At 58.3% G+C, this 22210-nt stretch overlaps 11 protein-coding genes across 11 annotated transcripts; 7 read left to right on the top strand and 4 right to left on the bottom strand.

Annotated features, from left to right (window-relative positions):
- Nucleotides 1-342: 342 nt before the first annotated feature.
- SPRG_09414 (hypothetical protein) lies at nucleotides 343-2660 on the top strand (the record flags this gene model as incomplete). The annotated part of the gene is made up of 6 exons (XM_012348506.1): nucleotides 343-1394; nucleotides 1451-1552; nucleotides 1603-1951; nucleotides 1997-2134; nucleotides 2193-2284; nucleotides 2334-2660. The coding sequence occupies 6 exons, from the start codon at nucleotides 343-345 to the stop codon at nucleotides 2626-2628; spliced, it is 2028 nt and encodes a 675-aa protein (XP_012203896.1). The 3' UTR covers nucleotides 2629-2660.
- Nucleotides 2661-3114: 454 nt separating this feature from the next.
- Nucleotides 3115-5120, top strand: SPRG_09413 (CMGC/MAPK protein kinase). The gene is made up of 8 exons (XM_012348505.1): nucleotides 3115-3466; nucleotides 3515-3639; nucleotides 3696-3954; nucleotides 4001-4120; nucleotides 4172-4330; nucleotides 4377-4655; nucleotides 4705-4828; nucleotides 4878-5120. Exons 1-8 carry the CDS (start codon nucleotides 3164-3166, stop codon nucleotides 5027-5029), a joined length of 1521 nt encoding a protein of 506 aa, XP_012203895.1. The 5' UTR covers nucleotides 3115-3163; the 3' UTR covers nucleotides 5030-5120.
- A 219-nt stretch (nucleotides 5121-5339) lies between these two features.
- Nucleotides 5340-5677, bottom strand: SPRG_09412 (hypothetical protein; the record flags this gene model as incomplete). Its single annotated transcript, XM_012348504.1, has 2 exons — nucleotides 5340-5414; nucleotides 5474-5677. 2 exons carry the CDS (start codon nucleotides 5675-5677, stop codon nucleotides 5340-5342), a joined length of 279 nt encoding a protein of 92 aa, XP_012203894.1.
- Nucleotides 5678-6500: 823 nt separating this feature from the next.
- Nucleotides 6501-7185, top strand: SPRG_09411 (hypothetical protein). Its single transcript, XM_012348503.1, has 2 exons — nucleotides 6501-6975; nucleotides 7030-7185. Exons 1-2 carry the CDS (start codon nucleotides 6534-6536, stop codon nucleotides 7044-7046), a joined length of 459 nt encoding a protein of 152 aa, XP_012203893.1. The 5' UTR covers nucleotides 6501-6533; the 3' UTR covers nucleotides 7047-7185.
- Nucleotides 7186-7513: 328 nt separating this feature from the next.
- On the bottom strand, nucleotides 7514-8630 carry SPRG_09410 (hypothetical protein; the record flags this gene model as incomplete). Its single annotated transcript, XM_012348502.1, has 3 exons — nucleotides 7805-8630; nucleotides 7596-7751; nucleotides 7514-7546 (listed from the first exon to the last, which is right to left on the bottom strand). Exons 1-3 carry the CDS (start codon nucleotides 8621-8623, stop codon nucleotides 7514-7516), a joined length of 1008 nt encoding a protein of 335 aa, XP_012203892.1. The 5' UTR covers nucleotides 8624-8630.
- Nucleotides 8631-9413: 783 nt separating this feature from the next.
- On the top strand, nucleotides 9414-10012 carry SPRG_09409 (hypothetical protein; the record flags this gene model as incomplete). Its single annotated transcript, XM_012348501.1, has 1 exon — nucleotides 9414-10012. One exon carries the CDS (start codon nucleotides 9414-9416, stop codon nucleotides 9990-9992), a length of 579 nt encoding a protein of 192 aa, XP_012203891.1. The 3' UTR covers nucleotides 9993-10012.
- Nucleotides 9959-11785, bottom strand: SPRG_09408 (hypothetical protein). The gene is made up of 9 exons (XM_012348500.1): nucleotides 11337-11785; nucleotides 11167-11292; nucleotides 10984-11120; nucleotides 10870-10938; nucleotides 10741-10821; nucleotides 10605-10684; nucleotides 10497-10554; nucleotides 10268-10448; nucleotides 9959-10220 (listed from the first exon to the last, which is right to left on the bottom strand). The coding sequence occupies exons 1-9, from the start codon at nucleotides 11746-11748 to the stop codon at nucleotides 10042-10044; spliced, it is 1323 nt and encodes a 440-aa protein (XP_012203890.1). The 5' UTR covers nucleotides 11749-11785; the 3' UTR covers nucleotides 9959-10041.
- Nucleotides 11786-13604: 1819 nt separating this feature from the next.
- Nucleotides 13605-14671, top strand: SPRG_09407 (hypothetical protein; the record flags this gene model as incomplete). Its single annotated transcript, XM_012348499.1, has 2 exons — nucleotides 13605-13660; nucleotides 13702-14671. 2 exons carry the CDS (start codon nucleotides 13605-13607, stop codon nucleotides 14669-14671), a joined length of 1026 nt encoding a protein of 341 aa, XP_012203889.1.
- Nucleotides 14672-16572: 1901 nt separating this feature from the next.
- On the top strand, nucleotides 16573-18627 carry SPRG_09406 (hypothetical protein; the record flags this gene model as incomplete). Its single annotated transcript, XM_012348498.1, has 7 exons — nucleotides 16573-17073; nucleotides 17117-17155; nucleotides 17203-17274; nucleotides 17324-17571; nucleotides 17618-17798; nucleotides 17847-17950; nucleotides 17979-18627. The coding sequence occupies 7 exons, from the start codon at nucleotides 16573-16575 to the stop codon at nucleotides 18520-18522; spliced, it is 1689 nt and encodes a 562-aa protein (XP_012203888.1). The 3' UTR covers nucleotides 18523-18627.
- On the bottom strand, nucleotides 18547-19242 carry SPRG_09405 (hypothetical protein). The gene has a single exon (XM_012348497.1). The coding sequence runs from the start codon at nucleotides 19114-19116 to the stop codon at nucleotides 18610-18612; it is 507 nt and encodes a 168-aa protein (XP_012203887.1). The 5' UTR covers nucleotides 19117-19242; the 3' UTR covers nucleotides 18547-18609.
- A 294-nt stretch (nucleotides 19243-19536) lies between these two features.
- Nucleotides 19537-21413, top strand: SPRG_09404 (hypothetical protein). The gene is made up of 5 exons (XM_012348496.1): nucleotides 19537-19649; nucleotides 19703-19917; nucleotides 19973-20156; nucleotides 20200-20411; nucleotides 20466-21413. Exons 1-5 carry the CDS (start codon nucleotides 19574-19576, stop codon nucleotides 21372-21374), a joined length of 1596 nt encoding a protein of 531 aa, XP_012203886.1. The 5' UTR covers nucleotides 19537-19573; the 3' UTR covers nucleotides 21375-21413.
- Nucleotides 21414-22210: the final 797 nt, after the last annotated feature.

The raw sequence follows: 22210 nt of genomic DNA, 5'->3' as shown, positions 1-22210 counted from the left end.
ACGGATCTGTGATGGGCCACGTTCCATGGGGACAGGCACTAGGTAGATGCGACCTAAAGCATATCACACGTTCGCTCCTGGGTGCATGTCGACGTCGTTGACATGGAAGCGATGCATGATGGACTGCGAACGGTCGCGGCTTCTTAGTCGGTCGTTGCTGCCCTTAGTCGCTTAGTCGAGGAATCTTCTGTGGGAATCTTCCAGCCGAAGTGATTGTGGGCGGGTTTTACCCAAGCCGCCCGAGCGTCCAACTCGGCAGTTTGCCCACTCGATGGGAAGAGCATGCAGACAGCCTTTGTAGGACGACGTGCATGGCACCAGTGGGGGCTTCGGCGCTTGCCGATGGCTACGCGCCACCTGCACCACTTCCAAGCGCCTCGGCTCGCGGACTTGGTCCTCATCCGCCACGGCGAGAGCGAAGGCAACGTGGCCCGCGAGCGCTCGATCAAGGGCGACCACAGCCTCTTTAGCGGCGAGTTCAAGCACCGCCATAGCTCCAATTGGCGCCTCACGGACCGCGGCCGCGAGCAGGCCGAAGCCGCCGGCGAGTGGTTGCGCAAGAACGACATGGTCTACTTTGACCGGTACCTTGTGTCCGAGTACCTCCGCGCGATGGAGACGGCCGCGCGCCTCAACCTTCCGGACGCCCAGTGGTACGCCGAGATGCTGCTGCGCGAGCGCGATTGGGGTCAAATGGACCTCATGTCGGAAGACGAGCGCTTCAAGAACATGTACGACGAGCTCGTGCGGCGTGACCTCGACCGCTTCTACTACGCGCCGCCGGGCGGCGAATCGATGGCGGCCGTCGCGCAGCGCGTCGACCGTATGCTCTGTGTCTTGCACCGCGAGCTTCCGGGCAAGAAGGCGGTCGTTGTCTGCCACAGCGAGGTCATGTGGGCGCTCCGGACGCGCCTCGAGCGCATGTCGCAAGAGACCTTCCGCGAGCTCCAGATGAGCGGGCGCATGGTCGACCAGATCCACAACGCGCACATTCTGCACTACACGCGCACGGACCCGGGCACGGGCAAGGTCGCGCCCTTCTTTACGCACATGCGGTCGGTGTGTCCGTGGAACGAGAAGCTCAGTCCGAAGGGCTGGATCAAGATCAACCGACCGGTGTACGACAACGACATGATGCTCGCGATCGCCGAGCGCGTGCCACGCATGATCGTCTCGGAAGAGTACCTCCAGCAAACGTACCGCCCGGACAAGAAGCGTCTCTACTGCGACGACGCCGAGTCGCCCAACAAGCACACGTTTTGCGCCGAGACGGACCCGAACCTTCTGCACCCGGTCCTTGCCGTGCCCGCGCCCAAGGTGACGCTGCAGAACGTCGTTGTCGTCAACAAAATGACGCGCTACCAGCACGAAGAGTCGCTGTATGGCAACTCGGGGTACGTGCCTTGATATCTTGATATCTCAACATTGACATCTCGTCGGCGGTGCTTAGCGAAGCGCTCAAGAAGCAAATGTCGATGCGCGGCTTTGTCTACGACCGCCTCAAGGCCAGCCACGACCACCACATTGATGCGATCGACGATATTACGTCCACGTACACCGTCCTTTTCGCTTGATACATTGATATATATATATGAACGGTAGGTTCAAGGAGTATAACATCAACTGCACGATCGTCAACGCCCACGAGCTGACGCACGACGCGTACGATGGCGCAGACATGATCTTCTCGGCGGGCGGCGACGGCACGTTTCTCAAGGCCGCGAGTTTTGTCAACAAGCCGATTCCAGTCGCGGGCCTCAACACGGACTCGGCGCGCAGCGAAGGCAACCTCTGCGCGTACTCGATCGACGCGTCGTGCCACCGCTTTAGCATTGGCCTCGACCGGCTCCTGACCGGTGACTTTCGCTGGCGACACCGACAGCGCATCCGCGTCGGCATGGTCAACCAAGAAGGCTTCAAGTACGAACTCCCGCGGTATGCTTTGAACGAGGTAGGCCATCGCTGCTTTTGTACGATGGGCGACGACGATTTGTAGGTGTTTATTGCCGAGAGCGATGCGTCCCGGCCGTCCCACTACAACATTGGCATTGACCAGCAGCAGCGCGAGTCGCACCGAAGCAGCGGCATCATCGTGTGCACCGGGACGGGCTCGAGCGCGTGGCACTACTCGGCGGTATGTCGTGTGGATGAGAAGATATGACGTGGCAGCGCCTCATGCGTTCGCCTCATAGTCGCAAATCCACCGCGAACAGATTTCCAGTGTCCTCCATGCCATGGACTTTCACACGTACACGAACGAGACAGTGACCGAGATTACCGAAATGTAGAGCGCTGCTTCCGACAACACTGGAGCTCATAGGATCTCCATGTAGGCTCAACAAGCAAAACATGTTTGCCGAAGACTCGGTCGACATGGGCTACGTCGTGCGCGAGCCCATCATCAACGCGACGTTTGGCGACATTCGCTTCCGGCGCGGGAAGGCGCGCCGCGTCTCGATGCGGTCGCTCGGCTGGGATATGAAGGTCAATCTCGATGGGCTCTACTCAGTGCCGCTCAACTATGGCGTCCAAGCCGTCATGAAGATCTGCACCGAGCCGCAGTACGTGTTGCGCACCGTCGACTTTAGTCGGTCGACGGACGCGGCTTTGGACAAGGATTTCCCCTAACACGGTGTTGATACAAAGCGTCTGCATGTAGTACTACACAGCGTCACATCGCATGCACCGCGGCGACGAGGAGCAGCTCCTGCATGGTCCTGTTGTGCATTGTGTCGTACCATGCAAAGCAACCCATCCAATTCCATTGCATCGTACTCGTACTACCTGCGACAGCAGCAGCCGGCTCGTCGTTCGTACAGCGCTGGCGATCATTCGTTTCGCGCAATTGCGCCGACTGACGCCAGGCCTCGCCCTTGGGTGCGCAGCTGGCGCCTCACCCAACGGCCCGCGCAACGGCCATGGCCCATCGAGGCCGCGATAGCGCAGTTGCTACGCCCGTCGGCAGCGCTTCTCGCCAGCGCCTGCACGGCGAGCTCGTCGCGGACCTGCGACCGCAGCTGCGGCCTCTGATCCGTGGCAGCTGCTCGGGACAAATTTAGCGCATACAATCACCAAGTGCCAAAAAAACGGCCGAATTATATCCAATTGGGGCGCTCGGCCTTTACCTCATTTCGGAACCCCATCTTCCGAGCCGGCGTTGGTAATGAGCAAGCAGCGCAGCATGAAGCGGGCGGCCCAAGACGTCCCCGCCCACCCGATGCTCAAGAAGCGCAAGGCCGGCCTCGAGACGCCACCGCTGCATGAGATACCGCCGACACCGCAGGGCCCGGCGGCCATGATGCCACCGACGCCGGCGTACGGCCAGGCCGAGGCTGCCGAGACGTCGCGCGCCGCGCCGGCGCCGCCCGTCGACATGAACCCCGTGACGCAGCGCAACTTTCGCGGCTGGCAAGTCGGATCGCGCTACCGCCTCGTGCGCCTCCTCGGCAAAGGCTCGTATGGCCAGGTGCGTCGTCGTCGTCGACGTCTTCGTGTGTGGTCATACAGGCCGTAGGTGGCCGAGGCCTTTGACGTGCTCAAGAACAAGCGCGTCGCGATCAAGAAGATCATCAACGTCTTTGACCAGGAGGTTGACTGCAAGCGCCTGTACCGCGAGATCTACATCTTGCGCCACCTCCGGTAGACACTCCATCGTTCTTTACATCCTCCTCACGACGTTCTCGCCTGTCTTCCAGGCATTCGGAGGTCATTACGCTCCTCGACGTCCTCGAGCCGCCCAACCTCGAGACGTTCAAGGACCTCTACCTCGTCTTTGAATTTGTCGACACGGACCTCCACAAGCTCATCATGAGTCCGCAGTATCTCACGACGCGCCATATCCAGCTCTTCTTGTACCAACTGCTGTGCGGACTCAAGTACGTCCACAGCGCCAACGTCATCCACCGCGACATGAAGCCTGCCAACATCCTCCTCAACGAAGACTGCACGCTCAAGGTAATCCCCTCGGACGTGACCATATAGGATCTTACCGTCGGGCTAGATTTGCGACTTTGGCCTCGCGCGAGTCGTGGACGCGGCCATCTACAAGGACCTAGGCGAGCCGGTCTCTCCGCAGTACCACCAGCGCATCCGGTCGCCGACCGACGGCGCCACGCCCAAGGTCGACATTCTCTCAAATTTGCAGTTTTGAGCTCAAAGATGCTGTTTGTAGTTTCAGCGCCAGCTCACCAAGCACGTTGTGACGCGCTGGTACCGCGCGCCCGAGCTCATTTTGCTCCAGGACTACGGCTACGCAGTCGACCTCTGGAGCGTCGGGTGCATCTTCGCAGAGCTCTTGTCGATGCAAGCCGAGAGCTACCCGCAGTACCAGGTATCTCTCTTTTCTTAGCAATAAGCTGGAGCGAATCTTTGGATAGTCGCGGACGCCGATCTTTCCGGGCCGGTCGTGCTTTCCGCTGAGCGCCGACCGACCGACGACGTACTCGGACAAGCTCGACCAGCTCAACGTCATCTTTGGCGTCATTGGCACGCCCAAGGAAGAGGACATTGGCAACCTCGGAGAGGTCAAGCAGTACCTCCGGAAACTCAACAAGAAGGAGCCCCGGGACCTGAAGGAACTCTACCCCGGCGCGCCACCCGAGGCGCTCGACCTCCTCAAGCAATTTCTGACCTTCAACCCCGACACGCGCATCAGCGTACGTTTTTCTATCAATGTATCAAGTAATGATGGAAGGCTGGATGCAGGTGGAAGCGGCGCTCCAGCACCCGTTCTTGAACGAGGTGCGGTCACTGCGGAAGGAAGCAGTGGAGCTGCAGCCGCTTGATATGGGCTTTGAGAACGTGCCGTTGGACCGCGCGCAGCTCAAAGGTATTACTCGAACGGGATCGAGTGATCTTGGTGGTCATCTTCTGTGCAGCGCGCATCTACGAAGAGATTCAGTGCTTCCAAGCGCTCAACGCCGAGGCCGATGCGCAGGCCCAACGCGCCGCCGAGAGCAGCGCCATGAGCAAAGTGGTGCCAATGCCACAGGACCTGCCCGCCGCAGGTACGACGACGACGACGACATGAGCACGATTAGAAGAGGAACGCGTCTGTATGTATAAATCGATTAACTAGCAAGTGGTGTACCAATATATTAACTAATACTAGTGCGAAGAGCGATGGTATAGGATGGACAGAAGTCGTCCATCCTAGTCCCAGCCATTGCGAGCGTGTCCGAAAAGGCGTGCAGTACGCACGAGCGACGACGTTGAGAGGCATGCGTCGCATTGACAGGGCCATCAATATGCGTCGACACAAAAGGCCCTTTTTGTGCCAGTAGAAAAATAATGGCAAAATTTGTGTCATTCACAATAAAAACATAATCAACGCTGTGTGGTTAGGTAGCGTTGACCAGAACCGTCGACCAATACTCGACCTCGGCTCGGCTCAATGGCTCGTCGGGCGCGGCGACCTCGTCGCGAGCGGCGCCATGTCATCAGGCGCCATGTCGGACTCTGCGGGCAATCTCACCGCGATCTCGTTCATCGAAGCAAAGCTGTGGGCCACGCTGCCCGAACCGACCGGCACCGGCGCTCCGTTGTTCCAGTTGAGGTCCATGGCTTCCATTGTCGTGTCGAGCGACGTGTTGTCGTCCGTCTTGGATGCCATCTTTTCGAGAACGGGACGACCGCTGGGCTTGACGCTGCATTTGATCGCGAGTCCTTTCTTGCCCATCCGCTGCCACCGGTTTTGGCATTGGCGATAGCTCGTAGCAGAACACAGACACGAGTCCTCAGTCCCATGCGGCGTCTCGTCGGACTTGCGCGTTCCGACGATTTTAGGCCACATTTTGGAGGCACTCATGGCGTAGCAGAGCCAGTCGTCTTCGACTCGAATTGCGCTCGTTCGTGTCGCCACCCATCGAGAACCATTTCTGGCGGCAGCTGCAGGGCTGTGGCCGGGAAAGCCTTCTGCGGTCGCCTTCCGCGTCGCGCTGTCGGGGTCGACACCCTTGAGGCCTGCAAGCTACAGTCTACTGTGAGGCGACCGACCGTGCTCAGGTGCAACTCAAACCTCTTTGTCGGTCCACTTCTGGTTCTGGGTCATTGTTGTCGTCGGCGAGACTTTCACTCAAGCAACTAGATACGCAACATGTCCGGATGCTATCAGTGTATCAAGTGGATAAGACGTGGATCGGCCATGAGGGAAAGCAAACATGACCCATCTCTCCAAGAACCTTGTTGAGGCGCGACCTTGAGTTTTCTGTGCAACCACAGCACCAGCTATTGCTGCTCTCGTTCTCGTGGGAAACAGTGCAGTCCTCTGTACAGAAAGCCGCAAATGACATCACTTGATACTCTAACACACGAACACGTGCTGGTCCTGCGTCAAAGGGTGCAATTGATCGGTCGACTTGATATTAAAATCGGTGCTGTTGTTGAAGTGAGCCCATGTAGGTATAATTTCCTCTTGGCTAGTCATGGGCGTGGACCTCCGACTCGACGCGTGTAGCGACTATCCACCCACAGTTTTGACGGAAACCGAACCTTGTGAAATAGTGTACATAGCATCGGTATCTTGAAGAGACACGATGGCCCCCAAGACGCTGGCGCGGAATGAGGAGCTCCTCGATGAGATGACGAGCTACTCGCTGGGCAACTACGTCAAAGACATGATGGCGATCCTATTGGAGCGCCTCATCGTGGACCAGCCCAACGACCCGCTCAACTACCTCATCAACCTCGTCCAGAACGACCCGGCCATCATCGCTCTCGACGACGAGGCGCGCTACAGCCGCATGGACTTGCGCACGATCAAGACCAAGCAAAAGCTCCTCAAAACCATCTACGACGACCTCCGGACGTACGACAAAGCAGCATTCTTGTCGGCTATTCTCGCCTCCAAGCTCCTGCGCCAGCACTTTCCACGCCACGCCAACGACATTGTCAACGCCGTCGTGCAGACGGAGAAGGTGCTGCCACCCAAGGTGACCCTCCGCGACTTGAGCACTTTGGCCCTCGCCGTCCTCGCACGTGCGTCTCGTCTTTGGCTTCTCGTTGTACGTGGTTCATTGTGCTATGGAATAGGGCCGGCGAGTACCTGATCGTGCTTCTCGCGGCTCGATATACGAGCAAGAATATGACAATATTGTGTAGTAGCATATCACGTGCAAAAAAGAAGGAAAAAATAAGAGAGTATGGAAACTACCCTGTAAATGGACCGGCCAAAACACTCATCTCAAGAGGCAAAAAGAACAGACAGAGCGCTGCCAGTAGCGTGATATGAGAAAACGTGGAATGCTGTACACTGCCTTAACAACATGTAACTTTTTTTAGCCAGTCCTAATGGTACATCGGCACTTCGATACCAGGCAAGCGCGGTGATTTCAATGCATATATTTTGTACCACCAGTCGGATGAGATCCCCTTGTCTTGCCGAAACGATAACAGTAAATGGCGTACAACAGTGATGAAAGCGTGAAGGTGGACCACGCAGAAGGACCGAATAAATACAAGTATATTGCCACAAGAAATAGCAAACAAATCACATTCTGGTGTACCAGCATCGAAGCTACTTGCGGCCATGTAGGATCTTGCGACCAATCTAGCGCCACGCAATTTCGACGAAAGTAACCTCATACAACAAGAAATACCTCGTCCTTGTCGCGGTCGTGAAAAGCATTTTCAAGGTTGAGGTCCGTGGCGGGTACGAGGCCGTCGAGGTGCTGGATGCGCTTCTTGTACACGTTGCTGCCTTCGTCTTTGGTCATGACGGCCTCGCGCAGCTGCAAGTAGCCGTCGTGGCGCACCTAGGCACCCACCGAGATACATGTGCGACGAGCCGTTGATCCAGAGAGCGCACCGGTACGTTGATACTCTCGAGCACGTCGCCTGTCACCGAGTCCTTGACGACGTAGTTGGACGTTCGGTTGCCGTTGAGGCGAACGTTTGTGAGCTGCGGCAGCATGAGCACGCAGTGAGGCACGCTTCCGAGCCGGTTCATATCGAGTCCGAGCCGCTGGAGCCGATTCAAGTACATCATTTCATGTGGCAAGTCGGGCCCAAGGCGGTTGTAGTCCAAATTGAGTTCGAGGAGCCACGAGAGGCGGCGGATTTGCGGTGGCAGCGCCGAGAGTTCGTTGTGGCTCAAACTCAAGTGCTGGAGGCGACGGCACTGCGTGAGCGGCAGCGGAAAGGTCCGAAACCGGTTGGAGTCGAGCGTCACGGTTGCTAGCTTTTTGCAGCGCCCGAGCGACTCGGGGACACACGTGAGCTGGTTGCGCTCAGCATAGAGCGCTTCCAGGTGCGGGAGGGCGCCAATCTCGGTCGGCAGCGACGTCAGCGCGTTCCCGCCAAGACCGAGGACGCGTAGCTGCTGGAAAAGAGCCACTTCGGGCGACAAGAGCGAGAGCGAGTTGTTGGTGAGGTACAGTCGCCGCAGATGCGTCTTTGCCCAAGCCAATTTGGATGCTGTCGCGAAGAGCTCCTTGGGCACGAGATCGAGCTGGAGGCTCGCGTGGCCAGACACGAGGCTCGACGCGTGCGGCCCGCTCAAGTCGACGGTGCCGGTCGCTGTCGCCTTCTTGAGCCGCCGCTCGAGCGCCTCGCGCACCCAGCGACGATGGCCGGACGCGAGATCGACCTCGCCCTTGGCGCTGTCGAACGTGATACCTTCGGCCATGAAAAGAAAACCGTTGAAACAAATCCGGAAAGGTTGTCAGAAAGGCCATCGCGATCTTCCAGATTGCGATGACGACGAAAGCTCATACATACTGTACATGCATAGGGTGCGTGCGAGGTGTCACTAGACGACAAGCGAGTGTTCCAGAACGACGACTGCCCGACGAACTTTCCGCAAAAGACCTGCCGGTCGACTACTCGAGCTGCACTGGCGATGGCTGCATGCTTCGCTTCTTCTGGCTCGCGCTGCACCAGCCCAGTGGCAAGTGTACAGTACGCCCTCTCTCCTTCCTTGCGTACAGGTGAGCTCAATCGACCGTTCTGTGATGAAAACTGCGTGCCACTGCAAGGCAACGGCCAAGCCGTCTAGTCGTCTCCGTCCATAGCGCCGGCGCCTGGCTGCAGCCTCTCGAACAATCAGTACAAGGCGTAGACGACGATGTCCTGTATACATATTATCAAAGGCTTCTTTGTTTTGTCTCTACGTCTGCCTCTGTCGTTTCGCAGCGACACCCTCGACATGGAGAGACCCATGGCCTTTCCACAGGTTGACCAACTGCTTGTTGGAGTTGCCATCTCGCTACCGCTCCTGACTTGAATCAACCGCGGTTGACGGTTGGCAGCTGAATAGCGGTTCAATACCATTCAGTAACTCGCTTTGGCGCGGCTAGCGAGGCCATTGTAGCATCGTCGGCATCGTAAAACGGTTTCCAATAACAGTATTTCATGACTTATGACACTAAAACGGTTTGTTGAGCTACACTATTCTCTGCTTTGTACCACACTATTCCATGGCAAACGAACAAGCCATGGGCTACGCAAGCATCCGAGACGCGCTCTTGCCGTTCGTCCCGCCCGTGCTGCGAGTGAACGCGGCGACGCTCGAGGCCCTCCAGCCGTCGACGGACCAGCTGCGCAGCGTGCTATCGGCCGCGAACGCCAAGCGGCTCGGCCTCCTTCTTGTGTGGGCGGTCGGTCTCTACGGCGCCGAGCAGATCGAAGCCGCGCCGATCTTTGTCATGGGCAGCATCCTCTACGCCGTGCTCTCCAACCTCGGCGACAAGGCCACTGACTCGGTCAGCGTCGACGAGGATGGCAATCCGATCCAGCTGCCGAGCGCGTACTCGGTGTTCAACCGCAACAAGCAGCGCTTACCTGGCCAGCTCACGACCGAAGACTTCGAGTCGCAGCTGCGCCACCGCCTGCCACAAGACCAATACGACAGCAATAACGACGACGACAATGTCGTTGGCGCCCACGCCGAGAACGAGGACGATGATAGCGATGCAGAGATGCGCGAGGCCATTCGCCGGTCCCTCGAAGACGCGCAAACGGCGCGGAAGAAGCACCGACGCAAGCCACGATGCTAATACACTACGTGTACTGACTACTCGACGTCGTGATCCTATGCATGGCACTCTACAGCGATCGGAGGAGCTTCTCAATCTCGACGTGGACCTCCTTGTCTTCGGTCGTCTTGATGGGCACCGCTTTCGCCTTCTCGAGCCAGAGCTTGGCCTCTGTCTTGTTGCTCATCTTGAGGTACGTCTCGCCGAGCAAGAAGCTGTTCTTCTTCCAAAAGCCCGGGCTAATGCTCTCTACACTTGCATCATCGTATCAAGATTTCAAGAAAGTATCAAGTTACCGGCGTCGTGAAAGTGGCGCACCGCCTCCTCGTACGTGGCCGTCGGCGGCGTCCCAAAGATGACCGCCGCCGCCTTCTTCTCGTACCACGAAAGACTCGCAAACGCCAAGCACCACTGCCCGAGGATGTTGTGCGACGTGGCGTCCGTCGGGTTGAGTTCAATCGCGCGCGCAATAAACTCCTACACGTGACGCGTCGTCGTCATCGCAGGGCATCCTCGCCGTCGTACCTTGATCTTGTACGCGCCTTCAATCTTCTTGGACGTGCCCAAGAACGAGCCGCATGTGCTACGCAATTCGGTTGCCTTCCGTATCAAGTTGATACACAAAATGGGTACCTCGTCATGATGCCCATCCATTTGTTGCTCATGGCGTGGTTCGGGTTGACCGAGTAAGCTTCCTCGGCGTACTTGAGGCCCTAGATATATGCAAACGATCCAGTGCACCGCAAGAACGCGACATGGCACGACGTACCTCAAACGCGAGTGTCTTCTTGCCGTCATCGCTCGAGCTGTCCGGCATCATGTCCTGGCACGACCGCGCGCATCGCCAGAGCTAGCCACATGCATGAACATCGGTACGCGACGAGTGGTTGCTGCGTACGAGTTCGACGTCCTTGGGGTAATGCTGGAGGTTCGTCGCCAAGTATGCGTGCAAGTCTCGGAACCGAACCTAGGCCAAAGCATTGAGCAAGACAGTGGACTGCGCTCAGTGTACCTGGTCGTAGAGCTCGTCGGCGTGGCGGAGAATGGACTCGATCGATGGCGCTTCGCCAGCAGGTGCGCGGGCCACCGGGAGGCTCCGCGTTGCCGGCTGGGTAGGAACCACGGGCGCAGGTGCCGCGACCGGCGTCGCTACGCAACTCTAATCGGTCGACGCCTCGCAGGACTATCAACGTACGTGGCGGCGGCGTCGGGTCCGAATCCATGTTCATTTCATTGTCGGGATACACGCTCTTTTCGGCAAGAAGCGGCGGCATGACCGACTCGGGCAGCGGACGGTGCTGGGCCGTGTGGGTCATGGACGCTAGCGTGTCATTAGCACCACGCTATCGATGAAGGTGAGCGTACCCGCGACGATGCCCATGCCGATAAACATGAGCGGCGCAAACATGTCCATCTGGAGCACCGACTGCGTACTCGTCATCGCAATCAAGATGGCCACAATGGCCACGATTGCCATAAAGGCGACGCCAAACAGCGATAGCAGCATCGAGCCTTCTTGCACGACGAGGTGGTTGAACTGCGCTTCGTTGGCCATGGGCTCGTCGGCCAGCGCAGCGAGCTCGTCGACGTCGTCCGTCATGGTCGTCTCCGAAACGACCGCCGCCGATGCATTGTTGCGCGCGGTGGGCAGCTCGCGCGACCGGTCGTGCTCGCCGCCAAGGCCGCGCGTCGCGTACCGGTAGAGGAGCGCGGTGCCGGTGGCAGCGCCCGCGACCGCGACGATGCAGATGACGGTCCGTGCCCAGCTGCTGCTCATCGCTCGTCGCCACACGGCGAAATCGAATTCGCTGTTGATGCGACAGCTGATATCTCTACAAGTCGATACCATCAATCTATTCGCTTTGAAGGGTTTTACAGAGTATAAAAGCAGCCAATCGCGCGTCGCACGTGCCCAACGGACCAATCAACGACGAGCACAACCGGTTGAAAGATCGCCAACCGCAGCTCGTGCAATTGAAGGCGGCGGCGAATGACACGGGAGCGTCACCGCTGACGCAACTACTACTCACTTACTAGAGTACCTAGGCCGCAGCAGTCACAGTTGAAGGATCGGTGGCGAGATTTGGGGTTGCAATGTAGCCCTTGTGCCCACAAGGCAAAAATGGCGCTCTCTTAAGCATTGCGTCCTGGACCATAATGCCATCCCCTTGGTCCTTTGAAGGACGAATAACAGCTGTGTCCACGCGCAGTAATTCTATCGAAGGGATCACTGTCCTGTCCAACGCGGACCGAGATCCATCGACAAAGATCCATTTTCTGATCTACATGCGTGCAATTCGTGCTGGTAGCTCGTACGCTGTCGAGACGTGCAGATTGACGCTCGTCCAGCGCGCCTTCTTGACCAAAGACGCGTGAAAGTTGGCCAGCACCGGTCGATGGCTACTGCTCGTGGCGCGAAAATTGTGCATTCGCACCTTCGTAGGCACTGGACAGGGCGAGATTGCCCGTCGGAATTCCGATGCGCGAAGCCGTTGCGGAAGCAGCAGTTCGAAAGATGCGATTGTACCTCACAGTGGTGTTGCTGGCAGCAGCCGCCGTGCGCGGGAACGACAACACGACAACGACAACGACAACGACGACGGCGCCAACCACGACGCCACCGTCGGTCATTACGTTTCCACAGCGCACGACTCTGCCGCCCGCCGTCGTATCCAGGCCGACTCCCGGCGCACCGTCGTCGAGTGTATTACCCGTCGAGACGCCTCCGTCTCCAGCGTCGAGTCCCGACAGCGACGAGGCCGTGCCAACCATCGTCGTTGTCCCCACGGAACGTCCTTCCAAGCAAAGCAGACCCAGCGCCACCGCGTCGTCATCGTCGTCATCTTCGTCGACGTCGGGAGGTACACGGTATATTGCAATGAGGTGACTTCCAATATATGTTCCGTAGGCCAGGCGCACAAGACGCTGTACGTATTGCTGAGCTTTGGCCTCTCCGTCTTCGTACTCGGCATGCTCTTTGTGCTGATTTGCTCGCTTTATAAGAAAAGATGAAGATCCTGCGCCTGCGCGCGCTCCAGCACGCGTCGAATTCGCATCCTGAAGCGAGCGACGTGACGGAGTTTGCGCCCATGCCAAGTCCAAGAGGAAAGCGTGTGTCGTTTAAAGACCGAAGCACGATCTCGTCCGAGCCCCGGTCGTCACTGAACCAAGGGAGTAGGCTCCCACCGTTGTCCGCCGGTAGCGTGAGCCATTATCACCTGTAGGAACTAAAACCTGAACACAAATATGTACTTTTGGTCAAGGAGGCGCCTTGATATCCGCGTGTTGAGCATCATTGCGAGACCTGCGTCGCACGATCTGCCGTGCCAGGCACGAGTTACCCAAGTGCACTGCACTGTATTGAAGCCCACCAAACGCCAAGTTGGTGGCTTTTGATGGCTCGAACGTGGTGTTGGGTTGTGGCAGCGGGTTGTTGCAGGCACGTGGCAAATTCCTAGCGACCGCGAATGATTGCGCTCGTAAACAAAAAAATGGTCTACGAGGACAATCATTCGCTCACGGTACGATTGTGAATCGGGCCGCAAGCTTCGGTTCATTTTGCAATTGCCCTTGTCATGGTCACGTTCGCCGTCTCGTCCGTGAAGCGCAACGTTTGCAAGGCAGGTCCTACCGATGGTCAGCCCATCACGACGCTCAAGGAGTTTGCCAAAGAAGGCTGCAAGGACATTGTCCAAGCAACCCACCTCGGTTCCGTTGTCGCCTCTAAAAGTGGATTTGTGCGCGGTGTCATTGAAGCCTACAACAACCACCACGACCTCGTGCTCCGACCGGACGATATTTGGCTCGCGATTTTGATCCAGTTTGGTTTGTACGTTGATGGCAACGCCGAGGAGCTTCGGTCGTCGCTCGTCAAGCACGAGGGCAAGAAAGAGCTCGTTGTGTACGCCAATGGAACGTTGTACTCGGTCGACTTTGGCGCGCTCTCCAAGCAAATGGTCGACAAGATGGACGAGTACCTCGTGGACCCTAGCCTCAAGCACTGGGTGCTTCCGTCCTTCTCTACCACGACCGATGACGACGTCATTGTCGGCAGCGTCTTGCTCATGGCCGCGATGAAGAAGTATTTCAGCTACAAGTTTTGCCTCCAATGCGGCATTCCGCATGTGACGCTCCTCGGCACCGTGGACGATTGGCAAGACATTCGTCGTCGCCTCGACAAGCTCGCAACGTACGGCGAGCGCATGCAGCAGTGGACGGCGATGCTGGCGCCGATCCTCGATCAGTTTGTGGCAGCAGCCAAAGGCCAAGCCGACGTTGCGTTTTGGGACCGCATCTGCAGCCACGAAGGCGGCGGCTCGGGCCCGAGCTACCTCAACGGCTGGATCAGCGTCTTTTGTGTCTTCAACGACGAAGGCCAGTGGCAAGGCGACAAGATGACCGACACGGTCATGCAGCGCAAGCCCGATGCGGAAATGCAAGACGGATGCTTTCCTTATCATGACGTCGACGTCACGTACGACTACCCACTCGTCGACATGCAGGACATTCCGCCGGGCTACCTCACGGTCGACGTGACGATCGACGACAACGGGACAGAGTACAAGGCGCTCATGTTTGCGGGGCACATGGCTTACAGCATTGGTGACGACAAGGCGTCGATCGCGCCGTCGCTGAGCTGGGCGTTGGCGCTCAAGAACGGCGAGCCCGCGCCCGAGGAAACCAACCCGTTTGGACTGTAAGACCCCCAACCCAGGACGTCGCTATCCAACAGCATGTTTAAAGATGCTTCATTTGAACTCGTTGTGCTTGATTGAAGTGAGTGTTTATGCACCACATGTGGCCAGGATCAAGGGCTGGATGAAGGGCATCATCGACAGGTTCGCAGCGGCTGTAGGACTACGTCTGTGACTGCGCCACGCCATGGCCCCAATCTGTGTCATAAAGAGTGCATCGTTGCGACACCATACTTGTTTCAGAATACAGTGATTCTCACCATCACCACTTTTTAACAAATCTATTGATTTTGACATTCCAATCGGCGAATTTGTCGTCCCCTAACCCTAGACCGCACGACCATGTGCATTGCTTGATCACACCGTCCCCAAAGAAAACACGAGATTAACCCGAGTCGATCGACATATACCTTCCTTCCTTTCGTACGACACGCGTACGCAATACAACTCACTACGACTGCGACTTTGCGAGGCAATCAATCAATGGGCCAGATGGCCACCCTCACGCCCAGAACCATCGTCGGCGACGAGGCTGGCCTACTGCAACGGCAGCAATGTATGTGGACATAGGTCGATGGCTAAAAACACACTGAGTTCTTCTTGCGATGCACTTGGATTGGAGAGCGAGACGGCGCAAATGGTCTGGACCCTTCGCGACCGATCGAGATCGTGTAGATTGCAACACGCATGACGTAGGGTGGAGTGCTCGACCATTGCAAGCTTGTGTTCCATGGTCGTCGTGGCCGCACCTTCGCGAAGGATCGAGGAGAAGAGACAAAGAAGAATGGGTGAATGGTTATTAAGGAGTGCGGTTAGCGAAATAGATCTAGTCGAATCGACTCTAAAATGCCCGTTGGGCATGTGAATGCGGCGGCGCCTGAGTTCGCATCCGACGCTGCCCTTCAGGTTGAGCGGCCGCGTTGCGCTCCTTGTTGGCTGTCTCGCGCTTCTTCTTGACGCGCTCGATCTCTCCCTTGGCGGCGGCGGAGTGCCCTGCTCGGTCCCCGCCGAGAGCGCGGGAAGAGCTTTTGAAGAGCTGCTGGAGCGGCCTCGTCTTTGGCGGCAGCTTCTGCTGCTCGGTGCGCAGACACGATGGCAAGATCCCCCGAACAAGAGAAAGTCCGGGGTCAATGTGGCCACGCCGCATTGCTTGGGTTGCAGTGGCCGTCTTGGTCATCGTGCGCGGCTTGCTCGTCGTCGAGACGGTTGGCGACGTCAGAAGAACCACGGCGGCAGCTTGACGTTCGGCGGCTCTGGTTGCGCCGCTTGTTCCTCGTTGAGAGCGCTGGTCGCTTCCCAACGAGTGCAGTGCAGAGATTGCTGCTGTGGACGCTATTTCGGGGTACCGGGTAAATTCGACTTTGTTTCTCCTCGCACTGCCTATCTTACGTCGCTTTCCCTACTGCCTACATCGCCACATTGTCCAAATCGGTACAAGTGGATGACCAAAGACCGACGAATAAGACGGCCAGGGTGTCTTGAGCTGGCTCCAGCGTCGTGACCGTCGTCATGGCGATCTTGACGCCCTCGCCGTCTGTGGCTATGCCACGTTAGAGCCCAAGCCTGTGCTATAAAAGGGTGCAGCTTGTCTTTTCTATACATATTTCAAATTTTATCTATTTGACGACCACCGCTTTTTGACAAAATCGAGAGCTTTGTCATTCCAATCGACTAATTTGACGCCACCTAAAGACCTAATGGGTCGAGAAGACCAAACGGTCTTGTCCTGCGAAGCTTTGATGTTGCGCGACCAGCACATCTCGTGAGGCTGGTGCGCAAGCAAAAACAAATATACCTTGTAGACGCGCTTTACGCAATCCATACACTCGGCGAACGGCGCGCATTGCATGTTTACCATGGTCCAGTTGGGTGTTTCTAAAGAACTGCGATCCACACGCCAATTCCAGATGCAGTTCGCGGACCTGCCGCTACCGGCGCCGGTGCAGGCGAGTCTTCGGGCCTGCGGCTTCCATGTCCCGTCGCCGATCCAGGCCAAGGCGCTACCAATCGCTCTCTTCGGGAACGACCTCATCGCGCAGGCCAAGTCGGGCATGGGCAAGACGCTCGTCTTCGCGACCGTGGCCATCGACCTCGTCCATCGGTCGAGTACAAGCTGGGCTGTCATGCTGGCGCCGACGCGTGAGATTGCGCTGCAGATCCAGCATGTGCTGCAGTCGCTGCTCGCGCCGATTCCGAGCTTGGACGCCGCCATGGTCGTCGCATGCATTGGCGGGCTGCCCATCGACACGGACGAAGCGAACCTCCGGCGCAAGACGACGCGGCTTGTTGTGGGCACGCCCGGTCGTCTCAAGTCGCTCGTCCAGCGCAAGAGCCTCCTTGCCGACCAAGTCCATCTCCTCGTGCTCGATGAAGTCGACAAGCTGCTGCAACCCGACTTTGAAGCCGACGTACGATCTATCGGGAGCTGCCATTGCTGGACGATTCTAGTAGATGCGCTTTATCCTCTCGGCGCTGCCCAGATCCAAGCAAGTAGGTGTCCATGCCCACGTCTTGTCGGCCATGGCCTTTGCATGTAGACGATCGCTTGCTCGGCCACGTTCACGCCGGACCAGCTGGCCGACCTCGCACTGCAAATGCATCATCCACAGGTGGTCGATTTCGACCTTACACAGGGACCTATGGAAATCTTTGCATTAGTTTGTCTGCGTGCGTGGGCCCAATGTCGTCACAACCGAGTACGTCCAGGCCGACGACACCGCCGCGTGGCGCGACCGGGAAGCCAACGCCGCGCCCGAGGTCTGGCTGCGCGGCGTGCAGCAGCGCTACGTGCTTTTAGATGGATCGAGAAAGGGAGAGTTGCATGTCGTCAAGCAGGAACAGCTCACGAGCCTCCTCACGCGCCAGCCGTTCCACCAGTGCATCGTCTTCTCCAACGACAAGTTTCGGTGCGACAACTGCAGAGATTCATTTCGATGTAGCACTGGCTGGTAGTGCCGAGACGGTCGCCGCAGCGCTGTCGACCAGCGGGTTTCCCGCCGAGTGCATCACGAGCGCGCATAGCCAAGAGCAGCGCACGGCCGCGATGGACCGCTTCCGGGCGTTTGCAGCGCGCATCCTCGTATCGACCGATCTCACGGCGCGAGGCATTGACGTGGACCGCGTCAACCTCGTGGTACGTTCCGATATGGATCGTCGAAACTCGTATATGGATGGATTGTAGATCAATCTGGAGCTTCCACGGGACCCGGCGACGTATTTGCACCGCGTTGGGCGCGCGGGGCGCTTTGGGGGACACATATCCTTTCCACGAACCTTCTTCTTCTTGTCGATAAGGGATTGGTATATGGATGAGACGGACCTTAACGACAGCGTACGGCGTCGCAGTGACGCTTCTCGTGTCGAAGGAGCTTCCCGCAGTCGAAGCCCTCGCAAAGCTCTTCAAGATGAAGATTACCGAGCTCGACCCTCACAGCGCCGTGACGCACGACGTGCAAGACGACGACCACGAGCAGGGCTTGTACGCCCACACGGACCTTCCAGAAGAGCTGTACCAGCGCAACCCGACCCCGCTGCCTCCCGTGCTACCGTTGCCGCCAAAGGACGTTGTCGCCGTTGAGTCGATTGAGGTCGTCACCAAGCCAGCCGATCGACCACGAACACGACAGGTCCAGGCGCGGGAGCACCAAGCACCGAAAACGAGCCAAGACGACGAAGCAGTCGCCGTCCATGTACCCTGCCTTGGCGACGGACGCGCCAATAGCAATATTGGTACCAAGGAAGACCTTGCCGCCAACGCTTCAGAAGAGGCAGCCGAGAAGCAGCTGCCATGGACGCCGTCGCCGGCCTACGTAGACGAGGAAGCGCAGTACGAAGCCTGGTGTCGCGCGTTCCGATAGCTTGGGTATCCACCTCGTACGATGGAGACGGAGACAGAGATATGTCGTTTTTGACCACCATAAGTACGAAGAGAGGGAAAAGACACGCTAGGTGTCAAAGTCCACGAGTTGCCGGACGGTCGCGCTGCCGTTGAGTCGATGGATGGGCGACGTATCGGGGCTCGCATCGTCGTCTTCCTCATCCACATCCTCATCCTCGCTCTCGAAGTTCTTGCTGCTGCGCTTCATCATCGGGGTTGCAAACTCGTCGACCTTGGGGGTTGGGCGCCGCCGGCAGCCTGGCTCGATGCGACCAAAGCCTTGCGGCTGCCACTCAAAGCCGCTTTGTCGTGGTGACTCTTGGAGGTCGTCTTCGTCTTCTTCGTAGTCGTCCATAGCTTGATGCTCGGACGCGAGCGAGAGGAGCGTGCAGACCTCGCGCGTCGGCGCCGCTTCCTTCGTGAGGACGGCGTAGGCTACGAGCCCGAGCATGATCGCGGCCACGCGCAGGAGCACGACGTTCCACGAAGGCAGCATGAGGGAGACGAAGAGCACGTCGACGACGCCGGCGGTGGCGAGGAAGGGATGCATCTTCCGCAGCGTCGACCGGAGCATGAGGCTTGTCTTTGCGAGGGAAAATGGGTTCTGAATGATACGTTGGTCGTCGATACTCAATATGGATATTTTATCCTTGGGCGCGCCTGGGAGCGAAATATTACCGCGACGGCGAGATGACACGCAGGATATATTCATATTGGACCGTTGCGAGAGCGCGTCTGGAGTGAAGCGAGCTTCGACATTTGCACCTAAATTAGAAAAAGGAAGGTATGGTAATATTGCGTCCGCTTGACCCATCCAGCTGATGTACCTGGCGCATGGCGGTGGCTACCGAGCCCGCTGGCAGCTGCACGACGACCTGGGTTCTTCGTCCGCATGGATCAACGCTTGTGGCAAGTTGAACTCCGTTGCGCAATATTAGAGCGTTGATTGGCCAAAACGGGTCACAAATCCTTGGCGACAGCCAATCCGCACATCGCAAGGACTCTGGCCGTCGTTCTGGCTGCATTTGCCCATGAGCAGCGCCAACGTCGAGGCGCAGCCGCTGCTTCCCGAGCGGACGTCGCTTCGCCAGCAGCGCGCCATCAACTGTGAGCTCATGGCCTACGACCGCATGCACGCTCACGGTGGTGCTGCGACAAAGTAGGGTCCATCTTCGTGCCTGTCTGCCTTGGCATCAGCCTCATCTGCGTCGGGCAGCTCGTGCTGAGCGTCGTGCACAACTCGCTCGGCAGCACAGAGACGTTCACCGAGCCCGCGCACTTCTTGTCGCCGCGGCCATCCACGGCCAACTGCTCGCTGCATTGGTTTGATCAGCGCGTGGACCACTTTAGTACGCTCAACACCACTTATGCGCAGGTATGACACATATGGCCCCTACATGCTTTTCGCCAGAGCCCAATGCACGGCGTAGCGCTACTACGTGCACGATGCGTTCTGGAAGCGCAAGGCCGACGGCCATACTGCGGACGGTCCGATCCTTTTCTACTGTGGCAACGAGGGCGACGTGACGCTGTATGTCAACAACACGGGCTTGATGTGGGAAAACGCCGAAGCGCTCGGCGCAGCCTTGATCTTTGCCGAGCACCGCTACTTTGGTGCGTCGATTCGTTCGCACTGCCTCTGCCAACATGGTCCTAGGCGAGAGTCGCCCGTTTGGCGCGCACCAGACGCAGCACTTGGCCTACTTGACGCACGAACAGGCGCTGGCCGACTACGCTGTGCTGCTGCGGACGTTCCAGACCACGCGCAACACGTCGTCGCCCGTCATCGCGATCGGCGGCAGCTACGGCGGCATGCTCGCGTCGTGGTTCCGCATGAAGTACCCTGGCACCATCGCCGGTGCCATTGCAGTACCGATGATTCGTCGACCTCGTGCAGAATGGCTTATGGGGTCGAATGCGTAGGCGTCGGCGCCGATCCTTGGCTTCCCCGAAGGCTACCCCGAGCACTTTACGGGCGAAAAGTACTGGCAAGTCGTGACACACGATGCAACGCCGGCGGCCGGCGCCGCGCCGACGTGCGAAGCCAACGTCCGGGCGTCGTGGCCTCTTTTGTTTGCCACGGCGCAGACAGAGACCGGTCGTCGCCAGCTGGGCGAGATCTTTCAGCTGTGCCGGCCGCTTCGGACAGCGGCGGACGCCGAGACGCTGGCCACGGGGCTCCTCATGGCGTGGGACACGATGGCGATGGGCAATTTCCCATTCCCATCGAGCTACCTCACGGGCGGCGCCGCCGACCTCCCGGCGTACCCCGTCCGCGCCGCGTGCGACCTCATGGCGGCCTCGACAAATGCCTCGACCCTCTTGCCGGCGATGCGGAACGCGGCCAACCTCTATCTGAACGCCACCAAAGACGTGCCTTGCTTTGCGTGGGATACCCTGGACTTTGACGGGCTCTGGGGCTACGTGTGGTGCTCGCAGATGCTGCCGCAAGAGTCGTACTTTGACACGGACGGCATCCACGACATGTTCTGGGACCGGTCGCTCTCGTTCGATCAAGTCGCGGCCGACTGCAAGGCGCGCTGGGGCGTGTCGCCGGACCCCGACTGGATCCGCACCTCGTATGGCGACCTGAAGACGATGCTCCAAGCGACCAGCAACATTGTGTTTTCGAACGGCGGCTACGACCCGTGGCGCGCCGGCGGCGTCCTCTCCAACCCGTGGAACCCACGCATTGCAATTGTCGATATCCCGGAAGGCGCACACCACCTGGATCTCTTCTTCAGCCACAAGGACGACCCGGTCTCGGTGCGCCACGCCCGCCACATTGAGCTCGACCATATCCGCCAATGGATCCGGGACTTTAACGCGTAGCTTCCGTAGCAATATGCATGCGATGAGTAGTATCATGAGGTTGTATCTTGACGCGGATGGTTGCTCCATTAGTGAGCTCCCGGCCTAAGATCTTGGTCGATGAATGTCCTGTTGGTGGAGGTCAACCATGTCAGGTCGGTGGTTGCGTCAAGGTCGAGGGCTGACTGTTAACGACAACGGAGACGACTTGTCGGCTTGGCCGTTGCCTTGCAGTGGCACGCAGTTTTCTATCACAGAACGGTCGATTGAGCTCACCTGTACGCAAGGAAGGAAGAGAGGGCGTACTGTACACTTGCCACTGGGCTGGTGCAGCGCGAGCCAGAAGAAGCGAAGCATGCAGCCATCGCCAGTGCAGCTCGAGTAGTCGACCGGCAGGTCTTTTGCGGAAAGTTCGTCGGGCAGTCGTCGTTCTGGAACACTCGCTTGTCGTCCAGCCACACCTCGCACGCATCCTATGCATGTACCGTATGAGCTTTCGTCGTCATCGCAATCTGGAAGATCGCGATGGCCTTTCTGTCAACCTTTCCGGATTTGTTTCAACGGCTTTCCTTTCATGGCCGAAGGTATCACGTTCGACAGCGCCAAGGGCGAGGTCGATCTCGCGTCCGGCCATCGTCGCTGGGTGCGCGAGGCGCTCGAGCGGCGGCTCAAGAAGGCGACAGCGACCGGCACCGTCGACTTGAGCGGGCCGCACGCGTCGAGCCTCGTGTCTGGCCACGCGAGCCTCCAGCTCGATCTCGTGCCCAAGGAGCTCTTCGCGACAGCATCCAAATTGGCTTGGGCAAAGACGCATCTGCGGCGACTGTACCTCACCAACAACTCGCTCTCGCTCTTGT

This window comes from Saprolegnia parasitica, assembly GCF_000151545.1.
Source record: "Saprolegnia parasitica CBS 223.65 unplaced genomic scaffold supercont2.44, whole genome shotgun sequence".
Taxonomy (NCBI): Eukaryota; Oomycota; class Saprolegniomycetes; order Saprolegniales; family Saprolegniaceae; genus Saprolegnia; species Saprolegnia parasitica.
This window is presented reverse-complemented; position numbering and strand designations above follow the sequence as displayed.